The 21,127-nt window shown below is 47.6% G+C and overlaps 1 protein-coding gene across 5 annotated transcripts in view; it reads right to left on the bottom strand.

Annotated features, from left to right (window-relative positions):
* CEP170B (centrosomal protein 170B) overlaps window positions 1-20,451 on the bottom strand; it is an 87,324-nt gene extending 66,873 nt beyond the window's left edge. For 2 of the 5 annotated variants that reach the window (XM_028748755.2, XM_028748991.2), the window contains exons 1-4: window positions 20,173-20,450; window positions 13,715-13,851; window positions 6,476-6,565; window positions 1,094-1,172 (exon numbers count right to left, since the gene is read on the bottom strand). In XM_028748755.2, the coding sequence (XP_028604588.2) occupies window positions 1,094-1,172; window positions 6,476-6,565; window positions 13,715-13,819 (274 nt within the window). In that variant the 5' untranslated portion in view covers window positions 13,820-13,851; window positions 20,173-20,450. Of the gene's footprint in view, window positions 1-1,093; window positions 1,173-6,475; window positions 6,566-13,714; window positions 13,852-19,824; window positions 20,057-20,172 lie in introns of those variants that run through there. The other 3 variants (XM_077923481.1, XM_028748829.2, XM_077923478.1) reach the window with 3 other exon arrangements.
* Window positions 20,452-21,127: the final 676 nt, after the last annotated feature.

Here is a 21,127-nt window from a genome sequence, read left to right as displayed (position 1 = left end):
ACAACTCCCATCATTCCTGAGCTCTGACCATGCTAGCTAGGGATGATGGGAGTTGTAGTCCAACATCATCTGGGGACCCACAGGTTGAGAACCGATGTTTCAGATCATGAGGCTGAGGGCAGGGACCGTCTTAGGACAGACATTTGCAAGCTACTACTTACTGGCTACAAATGCTGCAAATTAATAAATGAACCAAGTTACAAATTCTGAAAATTAAAAAGGCAAGTTATAAATGCCGCAAATACATAAACGAGCAAGTTGCTCACAGCAACCCTGTGAAGTACCGTACTTTTCGGTGTATAAGACTAGTTTTTTTTCTTTAAAAATTATGCTAAGAAGTTTGGGTGGTCTTATACATGGATTTTGCATAGGGTGCACGTTTGATTGGTTGCTGCCACGGCTGTCAGTGGCTATTGGGCGTGTTATTGGTTGCTGCATCAATGGGGGGGTGTTGATTGGCTGACACTGCAGTAATTGAGCGGGCGATTGGCAGCTTTTGTCAGTGAGGGAACAAACGAGAGGCAGATGTTGCAATGCGTGGGAGTGGGAATTTTGGCAATCCCCCCTGAGCAATCCTCCACAAAAAAAAGCTCAACAACTCTGGGCAACCCTCCCCCCAAAAAAGTTCAACAACTCTCCCCCCATTTTCTCAAATTTGGGTCACCAAAAATAGGGGGCGTCTTATACATGGGGCGTCTTATACATGGAAAAGTACGGTAGGTTAGACTGAGTGCTAGCAATAGGCCTCAAGGTCACCCCATGAGTTTCACAGATGAATGGATGTCTGAACCTGGGTCTTCTCAGTCCTAGTCCAACATGTTAACCACTATACCACACTGCCTCTCCAAAATGAGGCTGCAAGAGAGTGCAATAACCATAAATTTCATTAAGGAGTGCATTAATTTCATTGTACACAGGTTGTACATTGACAATAAAGGTATTATTATTATTTATTATTATTATTATTATTATTATTATTATTATTCAGGTGGACTTTCAGGAGTGGACGGTGCTCCATGAAGTCAGGATTGGCTCACAGTGGAAAGGAAGGACGTTGCTAAGGGACCCACAAAATCCTGCCCAAAAAGGATATCATAGCCGAAACGGATCACATCATTCAGTCTTAGCGTGATGTACTTCTGGTCTGGAATCCGCACATCATTCACAAAAGTCTGTGGAGAAGAAGGGCAAAACGTCATTTAAAAGACTGTTGTTGTTGTTGTTGTTAAAATTTGTATGCCACCCTTCATCACAGGGCAGTTCACAACAGAAAAATACAAAATGAGAATACAAAATACATAAAACAAAACCAGTAACAAACCAATAACCTCCCTCCCACAAACATACCATTTGTGGGCCTGAATATAAGCCTCACTCCCCCCCCCCGCAAATTCCAACTGTGAAAAGTTAAAGTGTGGCTTAAATTCGTGACCTTACAAAAATTGGCTTTTACGCTATCGCTGCTGAAACCGACCCACGGTAAAACGAAATGGGTGTCAGTGCCTGCGGAATTTTAAGGGAACGTCTTATATTCAGGTGCGGCTTATATCCGGGCCAATACGGTATTTAAAAATCCATAAAATGCTAATGAGTTGAATGCGTGGGGGCAGACAAACGTTTTCACCTAGCATCTAAATATATGCAATGAAGGTGCCAGGCGAGCCCTCTTTGGGGAGATCATTCCAAAAATGGGGAGCCACTGCAGAAAAGGCCCTTTCTCATGTTGCCATCCTCCAGACCTCTCATGGAGGCGGCACATGAAGAAAGGCCTCAGATGATGATTGCAGGGTTTGGGTCAGTTCAATTGCGGAGAGGCGATCCTTGGGGTATTGCCATTCTGAGCCATTTAAGACTTTATAGGTCAACAGCAGCCCTTTGGATTGGGCCTGGAAATTAACTGGCAGCCAACGAGGCATCCTTCGGATGTTATGGACTACAAATCCCATCATCCCTGACCACTGGCTGTGCTGGCTGGAACTGAACAATACCTGGCTAACCGAACACCACACTGACTAACCCTGCCCAGGCAATGCAATAGACACCCTTTACTGTGATTCCTACAGTGACACACACACACACTTTATCCGCCTTGAGAGAGATTCAGAGAGATGCAATTGGTTTTTGCCGTATTTATTGAACAATCCATGTGAGGAGAGGCTTTCGGACTATTCACCCAAGCAGAGTACGAATTCTACACATCTGCAGGCAGCCCACGGAATCTCAAAGTGGTTTGGCATCACAGCAAGGAAGAGACTCTGAAATTTGATAAGCGGGCGATGCTAGAGAGCAGCCGCCGTCTAGTAAATGTGTTTGCTCTGAACTTTAGAGCAGAGTGTTCTCAGACGTCGGCCTGGCGAGCTTTCATAAGTCAAGACCTCGGGCTTTTGAAATAAAACCTATTTGAGGCCCCTCGAAGATAACAACGACAAAGCAGCTAACACAGACAGTTCAGCTGGGAAGAGCTATGTTCGTTCTAAGCCCAAAGGTGGGCAGCACAGGAAAATGGGGAAAGGCCATAAGATCTGTAATAATTAATTAATAATAATAATAATAATAATAATAATAATAATAATAATTTATTTTTTTACCCCGCCCATCTGGCTGAGTTTCCCCAGCCACTCTGGGCGGCTCCCAATCAAATGTTAAAAACAGTACAGCATTAAATATTAAAAACTTCCCTAAACAGGGCTGCCTTCAGATGTCTGTTAAAGAGAAGATAGCTCCTTATTTCCTTCACATCTGATGGGAGGGTGTTCCACAGGGTGGGCGCCACTACCGAGAACGCCCTCTGTCTGGTTCCCTGTAACCTCACTTCTCGCAATGAGGGAACTGCCAGAAGGCCCTCAGAGCTGGACCTCAGTGTCCGGGCTGAACGATGGGGGTGGAGACGCTCCTTCAGGTATACAGGACCGAGGCCGTTTAGGGCTTTAAAGGTCCTGTATACCTGTAATAGAGCATAGCTCAGTCAGTAGAGCATGAGACTCTTTAATCTCACGGTCAGGGGTTCAAGGCTGCATTGCATGGGGTGGCACTAGATGATCCTACAATTCTATGATTCTATCTGCACTGCATACAGATCGCTTTAGGTTCAATCCCAGCCATCTCCAGGTAGCGATTGGAGTGTCACACTGAGCTAGGTGTATAAGGCAGGTTGCCATGTTCCTAAAATGACAAGAGTACAACAATACAGGCAGCACTGCAAGCATCTTGAGATCTAGGAGCCAAGGATGCCAGGATGGGCAATGACTTCCCTGCCATTAAAAGAGGAGGGTCCCCTTGCAACTGTAGCCCCATTGAATGAGATGCCCTCAAGCCATCCGCTAGGGGAGTTTAGGGAAGGAAAGGTCAACCTGCAGGGAGGGAAGCTGTCTCTTGGTGGAACAGGCTGTGTTCCACTGCAGGGTATTCAAGGTGGAAAGCTCACTGTGCAAATTCAGCCATTGGCACTGGTCTAACCGTGGTCCCTGCCCGCTGTGTGGACCAGAATGAAATCACACAGACTGCATTCTGGGGACCAGACATGCAGCTCTGTTTTGTATCCTCGACATAGCCCTTTCCAATTAGGCCAGCCAAATGGATCTGCTGCTAGCCAAGGCCAACTAATTGGAGCAAGCCTGGCAACCGCCCGGGGTGCCAAATTCCCAGGGGTACCTAAGCTCCGTTGTGCAAATGTCTTGTAGAGAGAAAGTTATGGCCTGCACTTTTGAAGGACAACACAGAGGAAGCTGGGTAGTTCCTTGGGCTGGATAAGATCCTCCTCCTCCTCTGCTTTGCATAGCTTGTAAAAGCTTGCGGAATTCAGATTTCTTTCCCTTGCCATTTTCACGCAGCTTGTGGCTGCTGGATTAGTTGGGGGTGCAAAGAGGGCACAGAGACAGGTCTGAGTTGCTCTGGTTTTGTCTCCCATCCCAAGGGCCAGAAAGAGAAGCCTAGGGAGCCACATTTGACCCCTGAGGTTTTTCACCCAAGGCACTGCTGGAGGTCTGCTGCAAAGACAGCTTCCGAGCCCCTGCCCTGAGCCTAAACTACAAAGCCGCTCTGCTCGTTCAAGGGTGTGCATGTGCAAAGAAACAAATGCCTTCTCTCCACCCTTAAAATGCAAGTACGTTGCAAACATGTGCAGGCACGCTGGAAAAGCCAAGCCACGTACAGCTGCACTTGGATTTGGAAATCCAGAGCACAGGCAATCTTTTGCAGATGGGACTCGCACAGCAAACAGAGACAGGAAATTATGTGCCGCCGTATGTTGCCACAGCGACAGCACAGATGTAAAACAGTGGGGCACGCACAAGGTGAAGAAGGGGGTTTGGGGAGCCAAAAGAGATCTTTTACAAGAGATCTTTTACAAGAGAGATTTTACAAGCTATGCAAAGCAGAGGAGGAGGATCTCTGTGCACCAGGACATATCTGAAATCATTTAAAATCATTTCACTATGCGCCTTGTGCAAGGTACATCTTTTATGCAAGCTAAGGCCTGTTGCAGACATCAAGAACTCTGCTGGGTGGATCCCTTACCTACAGCTAGGAGATCTCATGGGCTCAAACACTCTGAGCTGCTTCCTTCCTCTCTACTTTCTACCCCATCCCCTTTCATTCTTGAAGCTAACCATGGTGCAGCGTGGTTTTGCTATAACCACGGTTGTGCTCCCAATCTCAATTTGAAACAATGCTTCGGAAGTGGATTTCTGCTTTAGAAGTGTTAGGGCCAGGGTTTCCCAAACTCGGGGCTCCAGCTGTTATTGGACTACAACTCCCATCATTCCTGACCGCAGGTCCTGCCAGCTAGGGATGATGGGAGTTGTAGTCCAAAAAAAAAGCTGGAGACCTAAGTTAAAGAGCTGCCATATTCCTCTAGCCCCAGCAACAAGGTCTACCCCAGGGATGGGGAACTTCTAGCCTTCCAGATGTTGTTGGACCCCAACCGATTATGGGAGATGGCGTTGATGTCCAGATCTGTACATGCGGTAGAATACAGGGGCAGAGTAGCTGGGAGATTGTCAACCTGGGAGATAGTCATGCATGAGTCAGTGGTTCTGCATGTATCTCTCTATATGAAATACTTGTATTTCCAGTACACAGCCACATTGACTGAGTTCCTCTTCCTTACAGGATCTGTAAAGTCACATTCCTTCTCAGCAAGAAGCTCAGCCCTCAGTTCTTTCATTTCATGCCATTGAAAAATTTTCAAAGCTCATTTCTCCGAAAAGCTTTTTTTTAAAAAAAGTGTTTATTTAGTTTTCAAAAGTTTATATACTTTACCACCAACAATACCTCTGATTTATCCATGGTTTCTCTGAAAAGTTGTCTTCTTTTATTTCAGAGGTCAGGTCTTATTTCTTTAGTGATAAAAACTTCCAAATGTTTTCTGATGGAATTACTCCCTTTCTAACAGCCCATTTTTTTAAAAAATGCTGCTGTTTATTTTATTGCAGGCAAACTCCGGCCCTCCAGATGTTTGGGACTACGATTCCCATCATCCCTGACCACTGGTCCTGTTAGCTAGGGATGATGGGAATTGTAGTCCCAAACATCTGGAGGGCCGGAGTTTGCCTATGCCTGTTTTATTGCTTACCAGCAGGCGCAGATGCTCCATAGAAAACTATGCACATAGAGAGGAATAAGCAGTATTCAACAAACCTATTTTGCTACTATTAGGGCTTGTGCAATGGCATTTGCTCCAGAGGGTTGTGAGTAAACCTAGGACATATTTAGGCTGCATACAAGGGGAACAGATGGAGGGAACCACATCGCATAAGGAGAAATCCTTGTGCCAGCAGAACATTCACCTTAGCAGCACATTGAATGCAACCCAAAACTTTCTACTAAAATTACAAATGAAGTTGCCGGTAAGGCCAAATACCTTAATACAAGGCGAGTCGTAATACAGATAGATAGAATTTAATTTGGACAACAGAAATATCTGAAATACATGAATTGGGAACATAAGAAGAAGAGCTCTGCTGGATCAGTTGAAGGGCAGAATCCTGTTTTCACTGTGGTCAACTAGATGCCTATAAGAAGCCTGCATGCAGATGGTCCTCCGACCTGATCCAGCAAGCTCTTCTTAAGTTCTACAGCAGAAGACGCAACTCGGAAGTCTTGTTTCAATCCACGAGAAAGCAGAACAACCAGCATTGCTACCAGTCAAAATGTCTTTCAGGCCTTTGAGGACCGTCCATAACAGGAGGAGGAAGAGGAGAAAAACTGAACGTCTGGCAGATCTAGCCAAACACTATGAAGCATCTATGGAGGTATAGCTGGGGCTGGCCTATCCATTATACCCAGGGGTTCCACCAAAATAGGCTCACTATCCTTCCATGATTAGCACCAACCCTACGGACTTCGCGCTGAGATGCTTCAATAGCCTTCAGCACATAGGTCTCTGAAGCGCTCCCAGCAAAGCAAAATGGAAACGCACAGCCAAACTCCCGCAGGAATGAAGCCATGCCATCCAGCAGCTGACTTCCTTACTTACCCCATTTAAGCTTCCCAAATCCTTCACCCAGTGCTCATCTTTCTCCTTGTCGTAGTTGATGACGGCATGTTGCTTATCCACACTGCGAGACTGGGGGAAGGAAGGCAGAGTTTTGTTTTAATAATATTTAATTTTATTTTTTTACCAACAACCAAAACACAAACAGTGAAACCCCCCCCCAGGTGTCTGATACACTGGGTATACATAATCAATAATAACATATTCAAATCAACCAAATGTACAATTCTATATACCTTTAACACTCCTCCCTCCACAAGGTTTATTTTAACTTTTAACATTTTAATTGCCCCAAATTGTTCAAACCTACCCAAATAATTCAATATCTTCTCAAACCAATCCTCCTCCTTCTCACTGACCTTAAACCCTTTCATTTTATGTATCTTCACAGTTAGATATTCTAAGATTATAATATTTTTCAATTTTTTCCTCCATTGGTTCACCCCTAGCGGAAGGGGGTACATCATCAATTGCATATCATTTTCAGACTGGAAAACAACAGTAGCAAATGCCAATCGTATTCGCTGAATCCATTCCGGACAAAGGGCAAATAAGAGAGCACAGGTAATTTCTGCTCCCATTGACAACATCCCTAGTCCAGAGTTTTAACACCTCATCTGCATCTGTCTAAGAACAAGGCTACATCAAAACAAAGCAAATGTCAAAAAGCAGAGCCATGTTACTTAACTGTGTGTTTTAGGGGGACTTCGCACTTCACAGCACATAGCAGCCCCCGGTGCACACAAAGGACTTTGTATAAATTCCTAACATGAGAACTTGCAGCTTCTAATTTGCGCAGGGTAAACATTGACACAATCTGCACCCTGCCGACCCTTTTCTAAATAAATGGACAGAAACAGGAAGTTAGTCAAAGCCGCTATGCATGTTTTCTTCTAATAGGGCACTCCTTGAATGTGCAATTAAAGCTTCGCAGATGCTGAGCAAGTGTTTCTATTTCTCTGCCGCAACCCAGAAGCAGGACCAAGGCCCCAGCACCAGCACCACTCAGGAAACTGACAGGATGGGGGAAAATGGATGCAAGGAAGGTTTGTTAGGAATGCAAAAGCCCTGAATACAGGAACATAAGAGCCTGATGGATCAGGCCAATGGCCCATCTGGTCTGCCAGGATCCTGTTCTCACAACAGCCAAGCAGGTGCCTGTGAAAAGCCTGCAAGGTAGACATTAACACAACCGCGCTCTCCCCACTTGCGATTCCCAGAAACTGGTATTCGGAGCCACAATGCCTCCGACAGTGGAGATAGCCAAAGGAACAGAAGTTGTTAAGTGATGGAGAGCTCCTTTCCATAAACATTATGGGACACTGTCTGCCCTCTAGCCTAGCTATCTGTCTCACCCAGCATGCTGCTACAGTGGCATGGGAAGCACAGGTTTAGCTGCCAACTGTGTCCCTCCAGGCCCCTATTTGGCCAGCGTTAGAAATTAGCTAGGTGCCAGGCGCGTTTTTGCGGCAGGCACAGGTCCAATTGCGACCAAGTGGAGATCTCTGGATGCCAGGCTGGCAACTGGGGAAAGCAAAATGTCACGTAGAGGAGGATCTGAATTATTTTCCTTGAAGTTTGAATTTGTTTTATTCTGGACTGTTATATTTGATGTTTTAATGTGTTGTCAACCACATTGACAGTGGTTTTTGACCAGTGTGCCGTGCCACCCTGGGGTGCCTTGAATGATGGTCAGGGGCACTGCGGGCAACACTAGCCTCTGTTCCTCTTTCCTTCCCTCCCTCCTCTGATGCCCTCTAGCATCTCTGCCTCCCCAAGGCTTGCACAGCTGTTTGTTGCAGCAGCCCTGGCTACAAGTTCCCCAGGCGAATGGTCCTGTGGGGCTGGCTGGGGGGTGCTTCCCAGGCCCCTGTGGGGCAGTAAGTGGAGGCACCTCTCTTTGGGGGAAGGAGGGTGGAGCTCAGAGACCAGGGGCAACAGCCGCTGCTGCTGCCCAGAGGACTCCCAAGGGAGGGTGTTCGAAAAGGGGTGAAGAGCTACCAGCCCTGCAGGCAAGGGGTGACCTATTTTGTTCAAGTTGGTGCCTATGGTGGTAGCAAACTCCACAGTTTAACTATTCGCTGTGTGAAGAGGCCGTTCCTCACCTGTCCTGAACCTCCACCACAACAAACAATACAAGCAACACGAAGACCAGTATACTAGATACCACTGAAATTCTTATTGCATGATATACATGATTTAGTACAACAAAAACACAATGTGCAAACTTGTAAATATCCTCATGAACACTGCTCTATGTGCATTTTTCTAATCTATGGGTTGTGCTGAAGAAGATTCCAGCGAAACAGTCAGATTATCCGGGATCAGTGTCCTACGTTGTTATTCACTTCAGCACCATGAACGCCTTTAAAAAGTTTTACCGCTTAGCCCACAGGACAGCATCTATTATTTTGTTTCAACCATAGACTTATTATACTTCTACGGACTTTCACACGTGTGAAAAATGAACGTGTGTTCATTTTTTTCAAATATATTAGAGAATTTACAAGTGTACACATTGTGTTTTGGTTGTACTAAATCATGCATATCATGCAATAAGAATTGCAGTGCTATCTAGTATACTGGTCTTCGTGTTACTTGTATTGTTTGTTCTGTCAAGTTTGCAACACAGGGGTTTGTTGTTCTGAACCTAGAATCATAGAATTGGAATAGACCACAAGGGCCATCGAGTCCAACCCCCTGCCAAGCAGGAAACACCATCAGAGCACTCCTGACATATGGTTGTCAAGTCTCTGCTTAAAGACCTCCAACGAAGGAGACTCCACCACACTCCTTGGCAGCAAATTCCACTGTCGAACAGCTCTTACTGTCAGGAAGTTCTTCCTAATGTTTAGGTGGAATCTTCTTTCTTGTAGTTTGGATCCATTGCTCCGCCATTCAGTTTCACCGGACGGCTGCGAGCTGTGGAATTACGAGAGAGGGAGAGAAACTTCCCTCTGTCCTCTTTCTCTACACACATTTTACACCCTTCTGTAATTGTCATGAGTTATCTTCACCATCAAAAGGAAGCTACTATCAGCTGAAAAAACTACACCTTGAAGGCAGAAAGTGTGCGTTATGGGCAGTGGGTGTCAAAACCCTACGATGTTTCCCAGAGAAGCTAAGGGGAATGTGCCGACATGAATGAATATGATTTTACACTGACTCGTAGCCTTGGTTTCTTGTGCAATTCATAGAAACGGAAGGAGTTGCCTTACTCCAGGAAATACTATTTGCCCCTCCAGGCCAGGATCCCTCAGTATTGCATCCTGGTTCTCAAAGGTCACAGGGAGATGTCTTTCACATGCTCCACGGTCCTTCAACGGGGGACTTACTTCTGAGTAGGCCTGGTTAGGACTGTGCTGTAAGAGCACTAACACTTGACAAAATATATAAAATCAAATACAAAGCTATCATTTCAAGCCAGCTGGCGCTTCTCAAAAAGGCGCTGCAGTCGTTTAGGAATGGATGTGGCATTTGATGAATTGCATCCCCTCCAAATCTACTGCTTAAAGGGTAAGTTATCTATATTTCATTGGGCAATTAATTGCATGGTATGTGCTATTCCAAACATAAACAAGGAAGCAAAGCGAGGAGGTGGATGTAGAGTCTCCAACTGCTGCAACCTGCCTTCAGACTTTAGAGTGAGAATGATAGGTAATAATTTGAAATAAATGTGTTTTTTACGTACAATGGCACAGATCGTTTTTCTGGATGAAAAGTGGGGGGGCACACAGTTCCCTTGTGCTCAAAAAAATATGCATATATGCAGACATATCGCTCCTTTTCCCCCTTTGTGCTGTCAATCATGGCTCACGGATAGGATAAGGGCTTTGGGGGCAATTTTATTAATTTATTCATTTCATGCCATGTCATGTCATTTCTATCCCACCTTTTACTCCAAGGAGTTCCAGGTGGTTCACATGGTTCGCCTTCCACTTCCTCATTTAATCCTCCACAACAACCCTGACAGGTTGGTTCGGCTGAGAGGCAGTGACTGCCCCGAGGTCACTCAGCAAGCACAATGGCCAAGTGGGGGATTTGAACCCTGGTCTTCCAGTCTGATGCCCTAACCAATGATCCTGGGATGCTCCCATACCTGTCAGCTGCAGCACAGGTGGCACCAAAGCATCCTAGTGCATTTGGGTAATTTTAATCTTTGGAATCTTTTAATCTTTAATCTCTGGGAGAAGAGCTTCTGCTTAGCATTCTATGCAAAAGGTGCCAGGTTCAATTTCGCCAGGTAGGGCTGGGAAATATTCATTGCCTGAAACTCTGGAGAGCCGCTGCCAGTCAGTGCAGACAACACTAAGCTATATGGACAAAGTATGAGGACACAGTATAAAGTCCTTACCAGAATACTTAACTTCTGCATCAGAATATTCCTATCCTGCCTTTGGAACAACAGCAAAGGCAGCTCACCAATTTCAAAATCCAAATAGCCATTAAAACAAATTTGCAAAACGAAAACACAAAAACAGAAGCAGGACGTAAAACAACCCATTTGTTAAGCGGCTTCGAACATGCACCTAACCTTCAATTCCTCTTGCAGCATACAAACTTTCCACACACACACTCTTTGGGCATCATTATACTCTTGTTCACTGGATCCCTAATAAATGCAAGACATGCAGCTCCAGTCCTGTGCAGTTCCATTGGTTTCAATGAGGCTTACTCCCTAGTAAGCCTGTTTAGGGTAAGCCTACGGCACCTACAGACAATTTGAGGGAGACCTGCCTATCCCCTCCACAGAACTTCTGGCACCCATGACTTGATCTTTTGGCGCAAGCACACAAGCCCGGAACACTGAGTGGACATGTGCGATCTCTGCAAGTCTGGGAGCATTTCCAAATCTAAATACAACACTCAAAGCAGACACCCCACTGCATTTCTGGCACACAAAGAGTGGCAGAATTCAGCCTGCAACAGGCGCTAAGCACCTAACTTAACTCCCCTCCCCCAGGAAAAGAGCAAATGCATGCTCAGTTTTCCCCTAAATATTCTAATCACAACCTGAAATTCAGCAATACATGCTTCTTAATCCTCACAAATATTTTAAGTATTTCCAAGCCGTAAAGTAGGCCCAGAAGGTTTCCTGAAAGATTAAACCTTTTTTCCCCCAACAGCAAAATTTATTTAAATACCCCAACCTTCGAGACTACCACCTTCTCCAGGTTCCATATTTCCCCCAGCGACCTATCTAAATTCATGGATGAAATCAAAGCAAACAAGGGTTAAGTACAGAATGCGTGCAGAAGAACGATGCTGAGCACCCACTTACAAATGCTTTTCTTTTTAAGCTACACATGCAAGTTGGGATGCTTGCTTGGATGAATGGAACAGTTATAAAGATGAACGAAGAAGTGCTGAATCAACTGAATGGTGTTAATCCATTCATTCTTATACTGTCCCTTCTTCCAAAGGAGCTCATCAAAGGCCCTCCTTCAACACACACAGAGAATTTATCCTAACAAACCTATAGGGTAGATTAGGCTGAATGACAGCAAGCAGCCCAACATCACATAATAAGCTGAGCATCTGAGAGGGGATTTGAACTTGGCTGCCCCCATTCGAAGTGCAACACTCAAACCACCACATCACGCCAGAAATCACAATTTCTGTACTCTTTCGCTGCTGATTCATACAAGGTTTCCCTCAAGGTTTTCTTTCTAGCAGTTTTGATCACTGGGAAAATACATTAGTTGGTGATATATCGTGAAGCTGAAAACCAGCTATCGCCCAGCCCCAGTCCTGCTGCACAAAAATCCATGTCTGGTTACACTCTCTGCCTTCCACGCAGCTTCCTTTATTTTGAGCTTCTTATATAGGCACCTGGTTGGCCACGCGAGAATTGGATGATATGCCATCGGCCTGATCTAGTTGGTTCTTCCTGGTGCTCAGCATAATTTATCCTAATTTATTATTTATTGTATTTATGAATCTCACCCTTCCTCCAACAGAGCCCAGGGGCAGGGTATGAAAAAAGATAAAGAACCAGTGATTTAAACAAATACAGAACTGAAATATTCATATGAAGAACCTTCGCTTGCGGGGGGGGGGTGTATTTTGCTACCACTGTAGAACCATCAAGTCACAAATCCTTGCCGATCTACTTCCGGTTGCCCAGAGATCTACCCATAAATCCTAATCTACCTTTCGCTAATCTAACTCATGAGTTTTACTAAGGCGCCTCAGGCAGATTCCTAGTCAGTCAGTCTTACTATTTATCCCCTGCTGAAATACGGGGATAATGTTTAATTATTTATATTGTAAGAAAATTTATAAACCTCCAGCGCTCGCTCGCTCTCTGTCTCTGTCTCTCTCTCTCTCTCTCTCTCTCTCTCTCTCTCTCTCTCTCACACACACACACACGTATATGTATGTATGTATATATGTATACCGTATTTTTTGTTCTATAAGACTCACTTTTTCCCTCCTAAAAAGTAAGGGGAAATGTGTGTGCGTCTTATGGAGTGAATGCAGGCTGCGCGGCTATCCCAGAAGCCAGAACAGCAAGAGGGATTGCTTCTTTCACTGCGCAGCGATCCCTCTTGCTGTTCTGGCTTCTGAGATTCAGAATATTTTTTTTCTTGTTTTCCTCCTCCAAAAACTAGGTGTGCCTTATGGTCTGGTGTGTCTTATAGAGCGAAAAATACGGTATATTGTGGTGCTATACAAAACAACCATCAAAATAAAAAAGTTAAATAAAATTTAAAAAATACAGAGCAAACAACCACTCCTGGATCAATTCTGTAAAAACTCTCAAAAAAATGAAAAGAAAGAAAAAAACATTTTCAGCAGGTGATAAAATACCAGGATTGTAAGTGCCAAGCTAATTCCAACAGGAACAAATCACTGGTGTCACCATGCTAAAAGTCTTTGTCCGTATAGAAATAGAGCAACTACAAATACCACCAAATTTTGAGCACTCAGATACGCTCTGTACATAGACCCATAACATTTTCAGTTTGGGGGCACATGCTAAGTTCTACTATTGCATTTGGAGTCTGAAGAAAAATCCGTATTTGAAGCACTCACACTACTTCAACAGTAAAGTCAGGACCCTTAGCAAACTAAAGTTCCCGAGGTCTCCAGAACTGTTAAAAAGTGTGTACTACAAGTGTTCTAAATGTATGAGGGGGGGGGTTGTGTGTCCTTGCTCTTTTTCAGAGATGAAACCCAAGTTGTGCTAATTATGAGAACGAAGGCATAATCACTTACCTGGAGCATCAGCTCACAGTCTTCTCTGCCAACAAATATCATCTCCCGAGGGAGCCGGTGGCGAATGCCTGCACTGCTCACCAGAAACCATGACGTCACACTCATTTTGGTGTTTGGCACTTCAACTTTTCACCATCCTAGATGAGAGAGAAAAAAAAGTTCCAGGAAAAAAATGTGGGCCAACAAAGGCAAACAAACCACGTCAACTGTTAGGAGCACAAAAAGCATGACCACTAATTCCTTTACCACAGCATATGAGAGCAGATTTCAAGATCTACTTTGCTTTTTACTAATACGCAAATATCTATCAACTAAGGAGTCAGGAGCTAACAGCATGCATTTAGGATTACAGTGGTACCTCGCAAGACGAATGCCTCGCAAGACAAAAAACTCGCTAGACGAAAGGGGTTTTTGTTTTTTGAGCTGCTTCGCAAGACGATTTTCCCTATGGGCTTGCTTCGCAAGACGGAAACGTCTTGCAAGTTTGTTTCCTTTTTCTTAACACCGTTAATACAGTTGCGACTTGACTTCGAGGAGCAACTCATAGAACGCGGTGTGGTAGCCTTTTTTGAGGTTTTTAAAGACTTTGGTGGTTTTTGAAGCTTTTCCAAAACTTTCCCGACACCGTGCTTCGCAAGACGAAAAAAATCGCAAGACGACAAAACTCGCGGAACAAATTAATTTCGTCTTGCGAGGCACCACTGTAAAGCATCCTGAGCCCAGGAATTTGTTCTGGGTACCAAAACTGAACCGAGCTCACAGTCACAAAAACCCGCTCCTGCTTAGATATTTTGATATTGCCGTTGTTAAATAACTGGGAGTCAGAAATCCCTGCGGATCTACTTCAAAATCACCCAGAGATGCACCAACAGTACAGATCCTAATGCATCCTTTGCCCACCTCTGGTCCCCCAGGTGCAGTTGTGCAGAAATTTGGAGCTGCAGTTTGGCAACATTTGGAGATCCATATATTCTCCAGCCCTCCAGGGTTTCAGACCAGGGAGTTTCCCAACCTGGAAATGCTCGAGAAGGAACCTGGGACTTTCTGTGGGCAAAGCAAATGTTCTACCACTGAGCCAGGGAGCCTCCCAACTGGTAGTTCACAGAGTTATTATAAAAGCGAAATGGAGAAAATATCCACCCAAAGCCAACCAGGAAGACAAACAAAGGTTTGCTGAATTTATAAACCACTTCCCACAACAAAAAGTCCTGAAAAGCAAGACTTTTTACAGCAAGAATAAAAAGCCTATTAAAAACACAGAACAAAAAGATCCACCCACTGGTGATGTCCGATTGCCGAGGAAAACAAAAACAGGCTTTGCCTGGCACTGAAACATGGCAAAGTTGGCACCAGGAGGGCCTCTCCAAGGAGAGTATCAGGGGTGGGCAGAAACGGCCCCTTCTTTCATCACCATCCTCAGAGGTGACAAATGAAAAAGGGCTTCCGATGACAATCTCAAAGCCCAGGAAGTTCAGTATGAGCCAAAGCCCACCAGACATCAAGCCTGGAATCATACTTAAAAGCCCTTGAGCTTGGGTCTTGAACACCTTATAGCAGTAGTTTTCAACCAGTGTGCCTTGAATGATGGTCAGGGGTGCCACGGGCAACACGGGCCTCTGTCCCTCTTTCCTTCCCTCCCTCCTCTGATGCCCCCTCGCATCTCTGCCTCCCAAAGGCTTGCACAGCTGTTTGTTGCATCAGCCCTGGCTACAAGCTCCACAGGCGAATGGTGCCTTCCCAGGCCCCTGTGGGGAAATTTGAGGAGGCACCTCTCTTTGGGGCAGCGGGAGCAGCTCAGAGACCAGGGGCGGCAGCTGCGGCTGCCCAGAGGACTCCCAAGGAGAAGGGAGGAGGCCGAGGGAACACTCCCCAAGGCAGGGTGTTCGAAAAGGGGCAAAGGGCTGCTGACTCCCCAGGCAAGGAACGACATAACTGGGCTCCTGAGCCCCGCAGGGGTACCACAGAAAAAATGTAGTTAGTCAAGGGAGCCATGGACTCAAAAAGGTTGAAAACCTCTGCCTTATAAAGGTAAAGGTAAAGGTAAAGGTACCCCTGCCCGTACGGGCCAGTCTTGCCAGACTCGAGGGTTGTGCGCTCATCTCACTCTATAGGCCGGGAGCCAGCGCTGTCTGGAGACACTTCCGGGTCACGTGGCCAGCGTGACAAGCTGCATCTGGCGAGCCAGCGCAGCACACACGGAACGCCGTTTACCTTCCCGCTAGTAAGCGGTCCCTATTTATCTACTTGCACCCGGAGGTGCTTTCGAACTGCTAGGTTGGCAGGCGCTGGGACCGAACGACGGGAGCGCACCCCGCCGCGGGGATTCGAACCGCCGACCTGATGATCGGCAAGTCCTAGGCACTGAGGCTTTAACCCACAGCGCCACCCGCGTCCCCACTCTGCCTTATAGACTTTTTTAAAAGCAGCCTTTCTCTTGGTCACGCTGAACTTTCAGTGCTAGGAGGATTTACATGCACAAAGCATTCAAGAAGCTGAACACAAAAGGAGAAAGGAGACAAGGAAACCACAGAATGCTCACAGAATTCTGTGCACAACATCCACACACGGAAACAGGCAGAGCAGGTCATACGGAACAAGCCAGTCTATGTCTCTGGGATAGATTAGAGTTGAGTGCCTTCCTTCCTGGTTACCACCTACGCCTCACCTGGAAGGCCCACTTGATGCTCTAGGGGAAACCAAAGTACAGAGAGGCATTTCAAGTTTTGACCTATAACCCGATCCTACACCTTTAACCGCAGACTAACACACAGGAATTCAGCACTCTTCCCACTCCTTATCTCCACACCTGTGGTTAGAGCAAGGATGGAGCACCTGTGATCTCCAGCTGCTGTTGTTGGGCTGCATGTCCTACCAGCCCCAGCCAGCACAGCCAACAGGTCGGGGTAATGCGAGCTGTAGTCTGATCTCTGGAGGGCCAACCCATCTCGTTCTCGGTGAAGACTGTTGGACTGACTGGAGGGAGCTGGGCTCAAACCCCCACTCAGTCATGGAGCTCATTAGGTGGCCTGGAGTTGTCACTAGCTCTTAGCCTAGTGCCGTGGCTCAGTGGCTGAGCATCTGCTTTCCATCCAGAAGGTTGAAGGTTCAATCCCTGGCATCTCCAGGTAGGAATGGTCTCAGTCTGAAACCCCAGAGAGCTGGTGACAGTGTGGGACCAGTGTGGACCAGTGTTCTGACTCACTATAAATCAGCTTCCAATGTTCTGGCTTATAAATGATGGCTCAGCTGTAGAGCATGAGTAGAGCATAAGTAGAGCATGGTAGAGCATGAGACTCCTCTTAATCTCCATGTTGGGCAAAAGATTCCTGCGTTGCAGAGGGTTGGACTAGATGATCCTCATGGTCCCTTCAGATTCTATGACTGGGGGAAGAGAGACCCTGTGTGCTGTCCTGAGCAACTTGGGGTGCAGAGTTCAAGGCTTAAAATAAACCCCATTTGTTTATTTCAAAGCACTTATAAACTGTGGAATATTCAAAACCTCTAAGTACGCACCAAAACCCAAACATACGAAAGCAATTTCTAAAGTGTCATAAAAACAGAGATGAAAGACAGACATCTGGTCCAATCTTATGGGTCAGGGGAAAGCAAATATATATTTTACGTGCAAGATGTCCAAAGCAATTGACGGGTGATGCTTATTTTAAAAGGTAATAAATAGATGTTTCTGTGTGTTAGGCTGCTGTGAAAGTGGGGGGGGGGGGCGGGGAAATAAGTGTCAAGCCTATTATGTTCCAACTTCCTAGTTTTTATAAATCCCCCCTGTAAGAGGTGGGGCAGGAAATTTAACATATCAAGGGGAAAGGCTGCCTCACCACTGAGCTGACAGAGGAAGGAAGGTTCTCCTGCATGGAAGATTTCACTTGTAAATTTGCTCCCTTTGCGCCTCACTTAATTCAAAGCAGCTCCCCTCCCATGCCTCCATCTGCATACCATGCAATGTTCAATGACTGAAGTAAGTACACTTTTGAATAAGTACTCTTGTTCGTAGGCTATCCAGCTATTGCTGTCTTAAGGTGCTGGATCTATCTGCTAACGTCCCTTCCTGTTAGGTGGATTCGCAAGACACTACGAATCAAGGGCTGAAGTGAACTAAATTATTGCACCTGCAGAACAGGACTTTCACACCCCACACTGTTGCAAAATCACGGGGAACCACCAGAGCAAATTTATGGGGCACACAGGGGGGAGGGAGGGAGAGAGAGAGAGAGAGAGAGAGAGAGAGAGAGAGAGAGAGAGAGGGGGGCCATCCTGTTGCACAAGGCCAAATGCTTGCACTGATGCAAGGTTAGCCTTAGCACTACATTTTCATAGAAATGTAGAGTTGGAAGGGACACCTAGCCCAACCCCCTGCAATGCTGGATTTTTCATGCAAGTGCTTTGAACATTCACAAAGCACTATGCGAAAGCTAAGTATGAACCTAAGAAGCTCCCTTATGCCACTGGTCCATCTAACTCACTGCCTAAATTGACTGGCAGGGTCTCTCCTAGCCTCACCTGAAGATGCGAGGGATGGGTCCTGGGTCCTTCTGCATGCCAGTCAGATGCACTGCCCCTGAGCTATATAGTCCTTTCCTGGGAAACTGCTGAAACCCAGGCCTCACACGCTGCATTTCCCCACTCCCTCTTCCAGTGCATGCTAGGAGCTGCAGGGGCATGTTGGCATCTGTTGCTAGGAGGAAGGGAATAAACACTCTGGGCAAAAGCCCCCATTGGCCCACAAAAGCAGACACAAGTCAGAGCAGCGACTGAAGCCTGCAACTCTATTCTCTCTCTCTCCCCCCCCCCCCCAACGTTTTTCATTTTTCTTTTGCTCCGCGGCTGTAGCTTTAATCAGCTCGCCCTAACCCTTAGCAGCAGATTCTGCCACAACTAATGCTTATTATGGACATTTTGCCAGCAGGAGGGGAAGATTTAAAGGGAAACACACAAGCCAGGCCCACAGATTGAGCCCACCATAAGCCACCTGATTCTTTTTTTCGTTTTCTTTTTGTTGCAGGCTTTAAAAAAAGAAGAGGAGAAATAAGGAGGAGGAGGAGGAAGGGGTGAGAAGAGGAAAGGGGTTAGTAAATGAAGCACCTGATTGGGGGAAAAGCATTGCAAGAGGAGGAGAACAAGAGAAGCCAGCACACATAACAAGCAAGAGGGAGAAAAACCAGCTCCAAGAGATGGTTAGCATTTGGGTTGCCTGGTGCTACCAGATGCCAGTTCAACTGGCTGAGCCAGGCGATTCCTCCCAGATCTTGCCACCATTACAAAGCGACTGCCAGCAGCTATCCACACCCAAGGAAAGGATTGGGGGGGGGGGAATCCGAAGCTTCGCCACCAGCCGTACCCAAGGTGCAACAATAAAGCCGCCAGCCAGCCAGCCGGATAAATCTGTCTCTCTTTCGAGGGGTAGGGGAGCATTCAAACCTCCAGGGGGTTGTGGATAGATAAGTCGACTGGAGGGACCCTTCGTCTCTTTGTTTAGGAAGAAGTCTGGGGCTGCAGCAGGAATCCAAGCTGTGTGAATCCCTGGGAAGGGGGGTGGTATTATTTTGGTAGGAAGCTAGCAGGGAGCCGCAGAATCCGGGAGGAGGAAGAGGAAACCTCCAGCTGTATTGATTTGTAGCCGCCAGTCCCTAGCCAAAGTGGCCTTCTGCTCTTTTATATACCTCTCTCGTCGTTGAGAGATAAAGGGAACCTCCTACCTGCCACGCTGGATGCACTGACATCCCCCCCCCCATTATCCAACAGCTGAGACCCCCCCCTCCAAGGCTCCGGGGACCCAATTTGGGAGAGGACTTGGCCACAATCGACGCACAAGCTCCTCGCTTGGCCTCCCCTTCCCTTACCTGGGCTGGGCTCTGTACATGCTGCACCAGCGGCCATCTCTCAATGACACCTCCCCCATCTCAGATGCTCCCCCTCCTCTGTCCCCATAGATGCACCCGCTCCCATTCAAAATCTGGCCTTAGTAGCAGCAGCAGCTAGCCCACCTCCTTTTGTGTCTGAGAAAGATGGGGAGGGAGGGCCTGGCCAAGCTCCACCAATTCTATACACCCCCCTCAAAATAATAAAATAATAATAATAATAATAATAACAATCACCTTCCAAGAGGTCTGCTCTCCATCCCCACCTCCTCTCCCCAGCCCCGATCCTGCAGCAGGGGGAAGCGCGCCTTTCCCTCCTCCTCCTCCTCCTGTGCAGTCCCCGCATGCCCGGCTCTCCAACCCCGCAGACAGGCAGGCCCTTGACCCGGCCGGGCTGGCAAGGCGCATCGCAACGCGGCCAGGTGCTCCCTGCGCCTCCGGAGGCCGCAGGCCAAAGCCCAGCAGGCGCGATCAGCTGTTTCCTGTCTGCGGGGCGGACCTGCGCGCCGGCCTGCCCGCCTTCCCCGAGGGTGGGCTCCGCCTGCCCCGACCACCACCGCCGCCCCTGACTCGGCGCAGCCTTACCCGGCGTGGCGGCCCCCGGCTCTCCGCCCTCCAGCGCTGCGCCAGGTGCGGGGCGCTCGATCCAAGCCCCAGGGTCAGCCTCCCCTAGCCTCTCCGGATCCGGCGCTGCTGGGCTTCTGCCATGGCCGCGCACCGAGGGATCGTCCTTTCTCTCGCCCCGGGGAGGAGGACACAAGGAGCGCCACCGCCGCCTGCGCTCACTTGCACAGCAGGTTCCAGACGTCAGGAGGCGGCTCTTCGCTTCCCTCGCCCTCGCCCTCCTCCTCTCTCTCTCTCTCCCTTCCCTCCACCCCTCCCGGTACTCCCAGCCCAGCCCAGCCCTTCCCTCTCGGGCTGCCTCCTCCGACAGCCAAGCCGCCAGGTTAGATCAGGTGACGCCGTCGAGGCTTCTCCGTGGCACAAGCGTCGTGCGCGCCCGTGCGCCCTCGGCGGCTTAGCGCGGGTGGCGGCGGCGGCGGCGGCGGCTTCCCCGTCTCTCCCTCTCCCTCCCTTGGCTGGTGAGGAGTTTGGTTGCGACGGCAGGGCGGGCGGAGCGGAGCCGAGCGCCCCGGGGGCGGGCTCGGCGAGGAGGAGCACGCGGCCGCGTTGCTTTTGCTTCTTTGAGCCCTAAGCGGCGAGACTGGAAGCTGGGGGGGAGAGGAGAGGTGCCATTTCTTGCTTTCCAGGAGCGCCAACTTGAATAAAATATTACTCTGCCCCCCCCTCCCGCGCATAAGCAACCACATGTCACCGCACTCCCACACTATTTGAATGGCAATAGGCCTGGCCATTAACTTTGGGGGAGCCCAGCCCCTCAAATATTTTATTGGGTGGGGTGAGCGCGAAGGGACCTCAGCCCCTAGTCGTTGGCTCCTATCCATCTATCTATCATAGGTGCAGGGGCTCTGGGTACCCACAAAATTCCCCATGAAGGGGCTGGGTACCCACGATCGTGGGGTCAAGTTGGCACTCTATC

The sequence above is a fragment of the Podarcis muralis genome, chromosome 1 (genome assembly GCF_964188315.1).
Source record: "Podarcis muralis chromosome 1, rPodMur119.hap1.1, whole genome shotgun sequence".
Lineage (NCBI taxonomy): Eukaryota > Metazoa > Chordata > Lepidosauria > Squamata > Lacertidae > Podarcis > Podarcis muralis.
The sequence above is the reverse complement of the archived record's forward strand: the minus strand, read 5'-3'. Positions and strand labels throughout refer to the sequence as shown.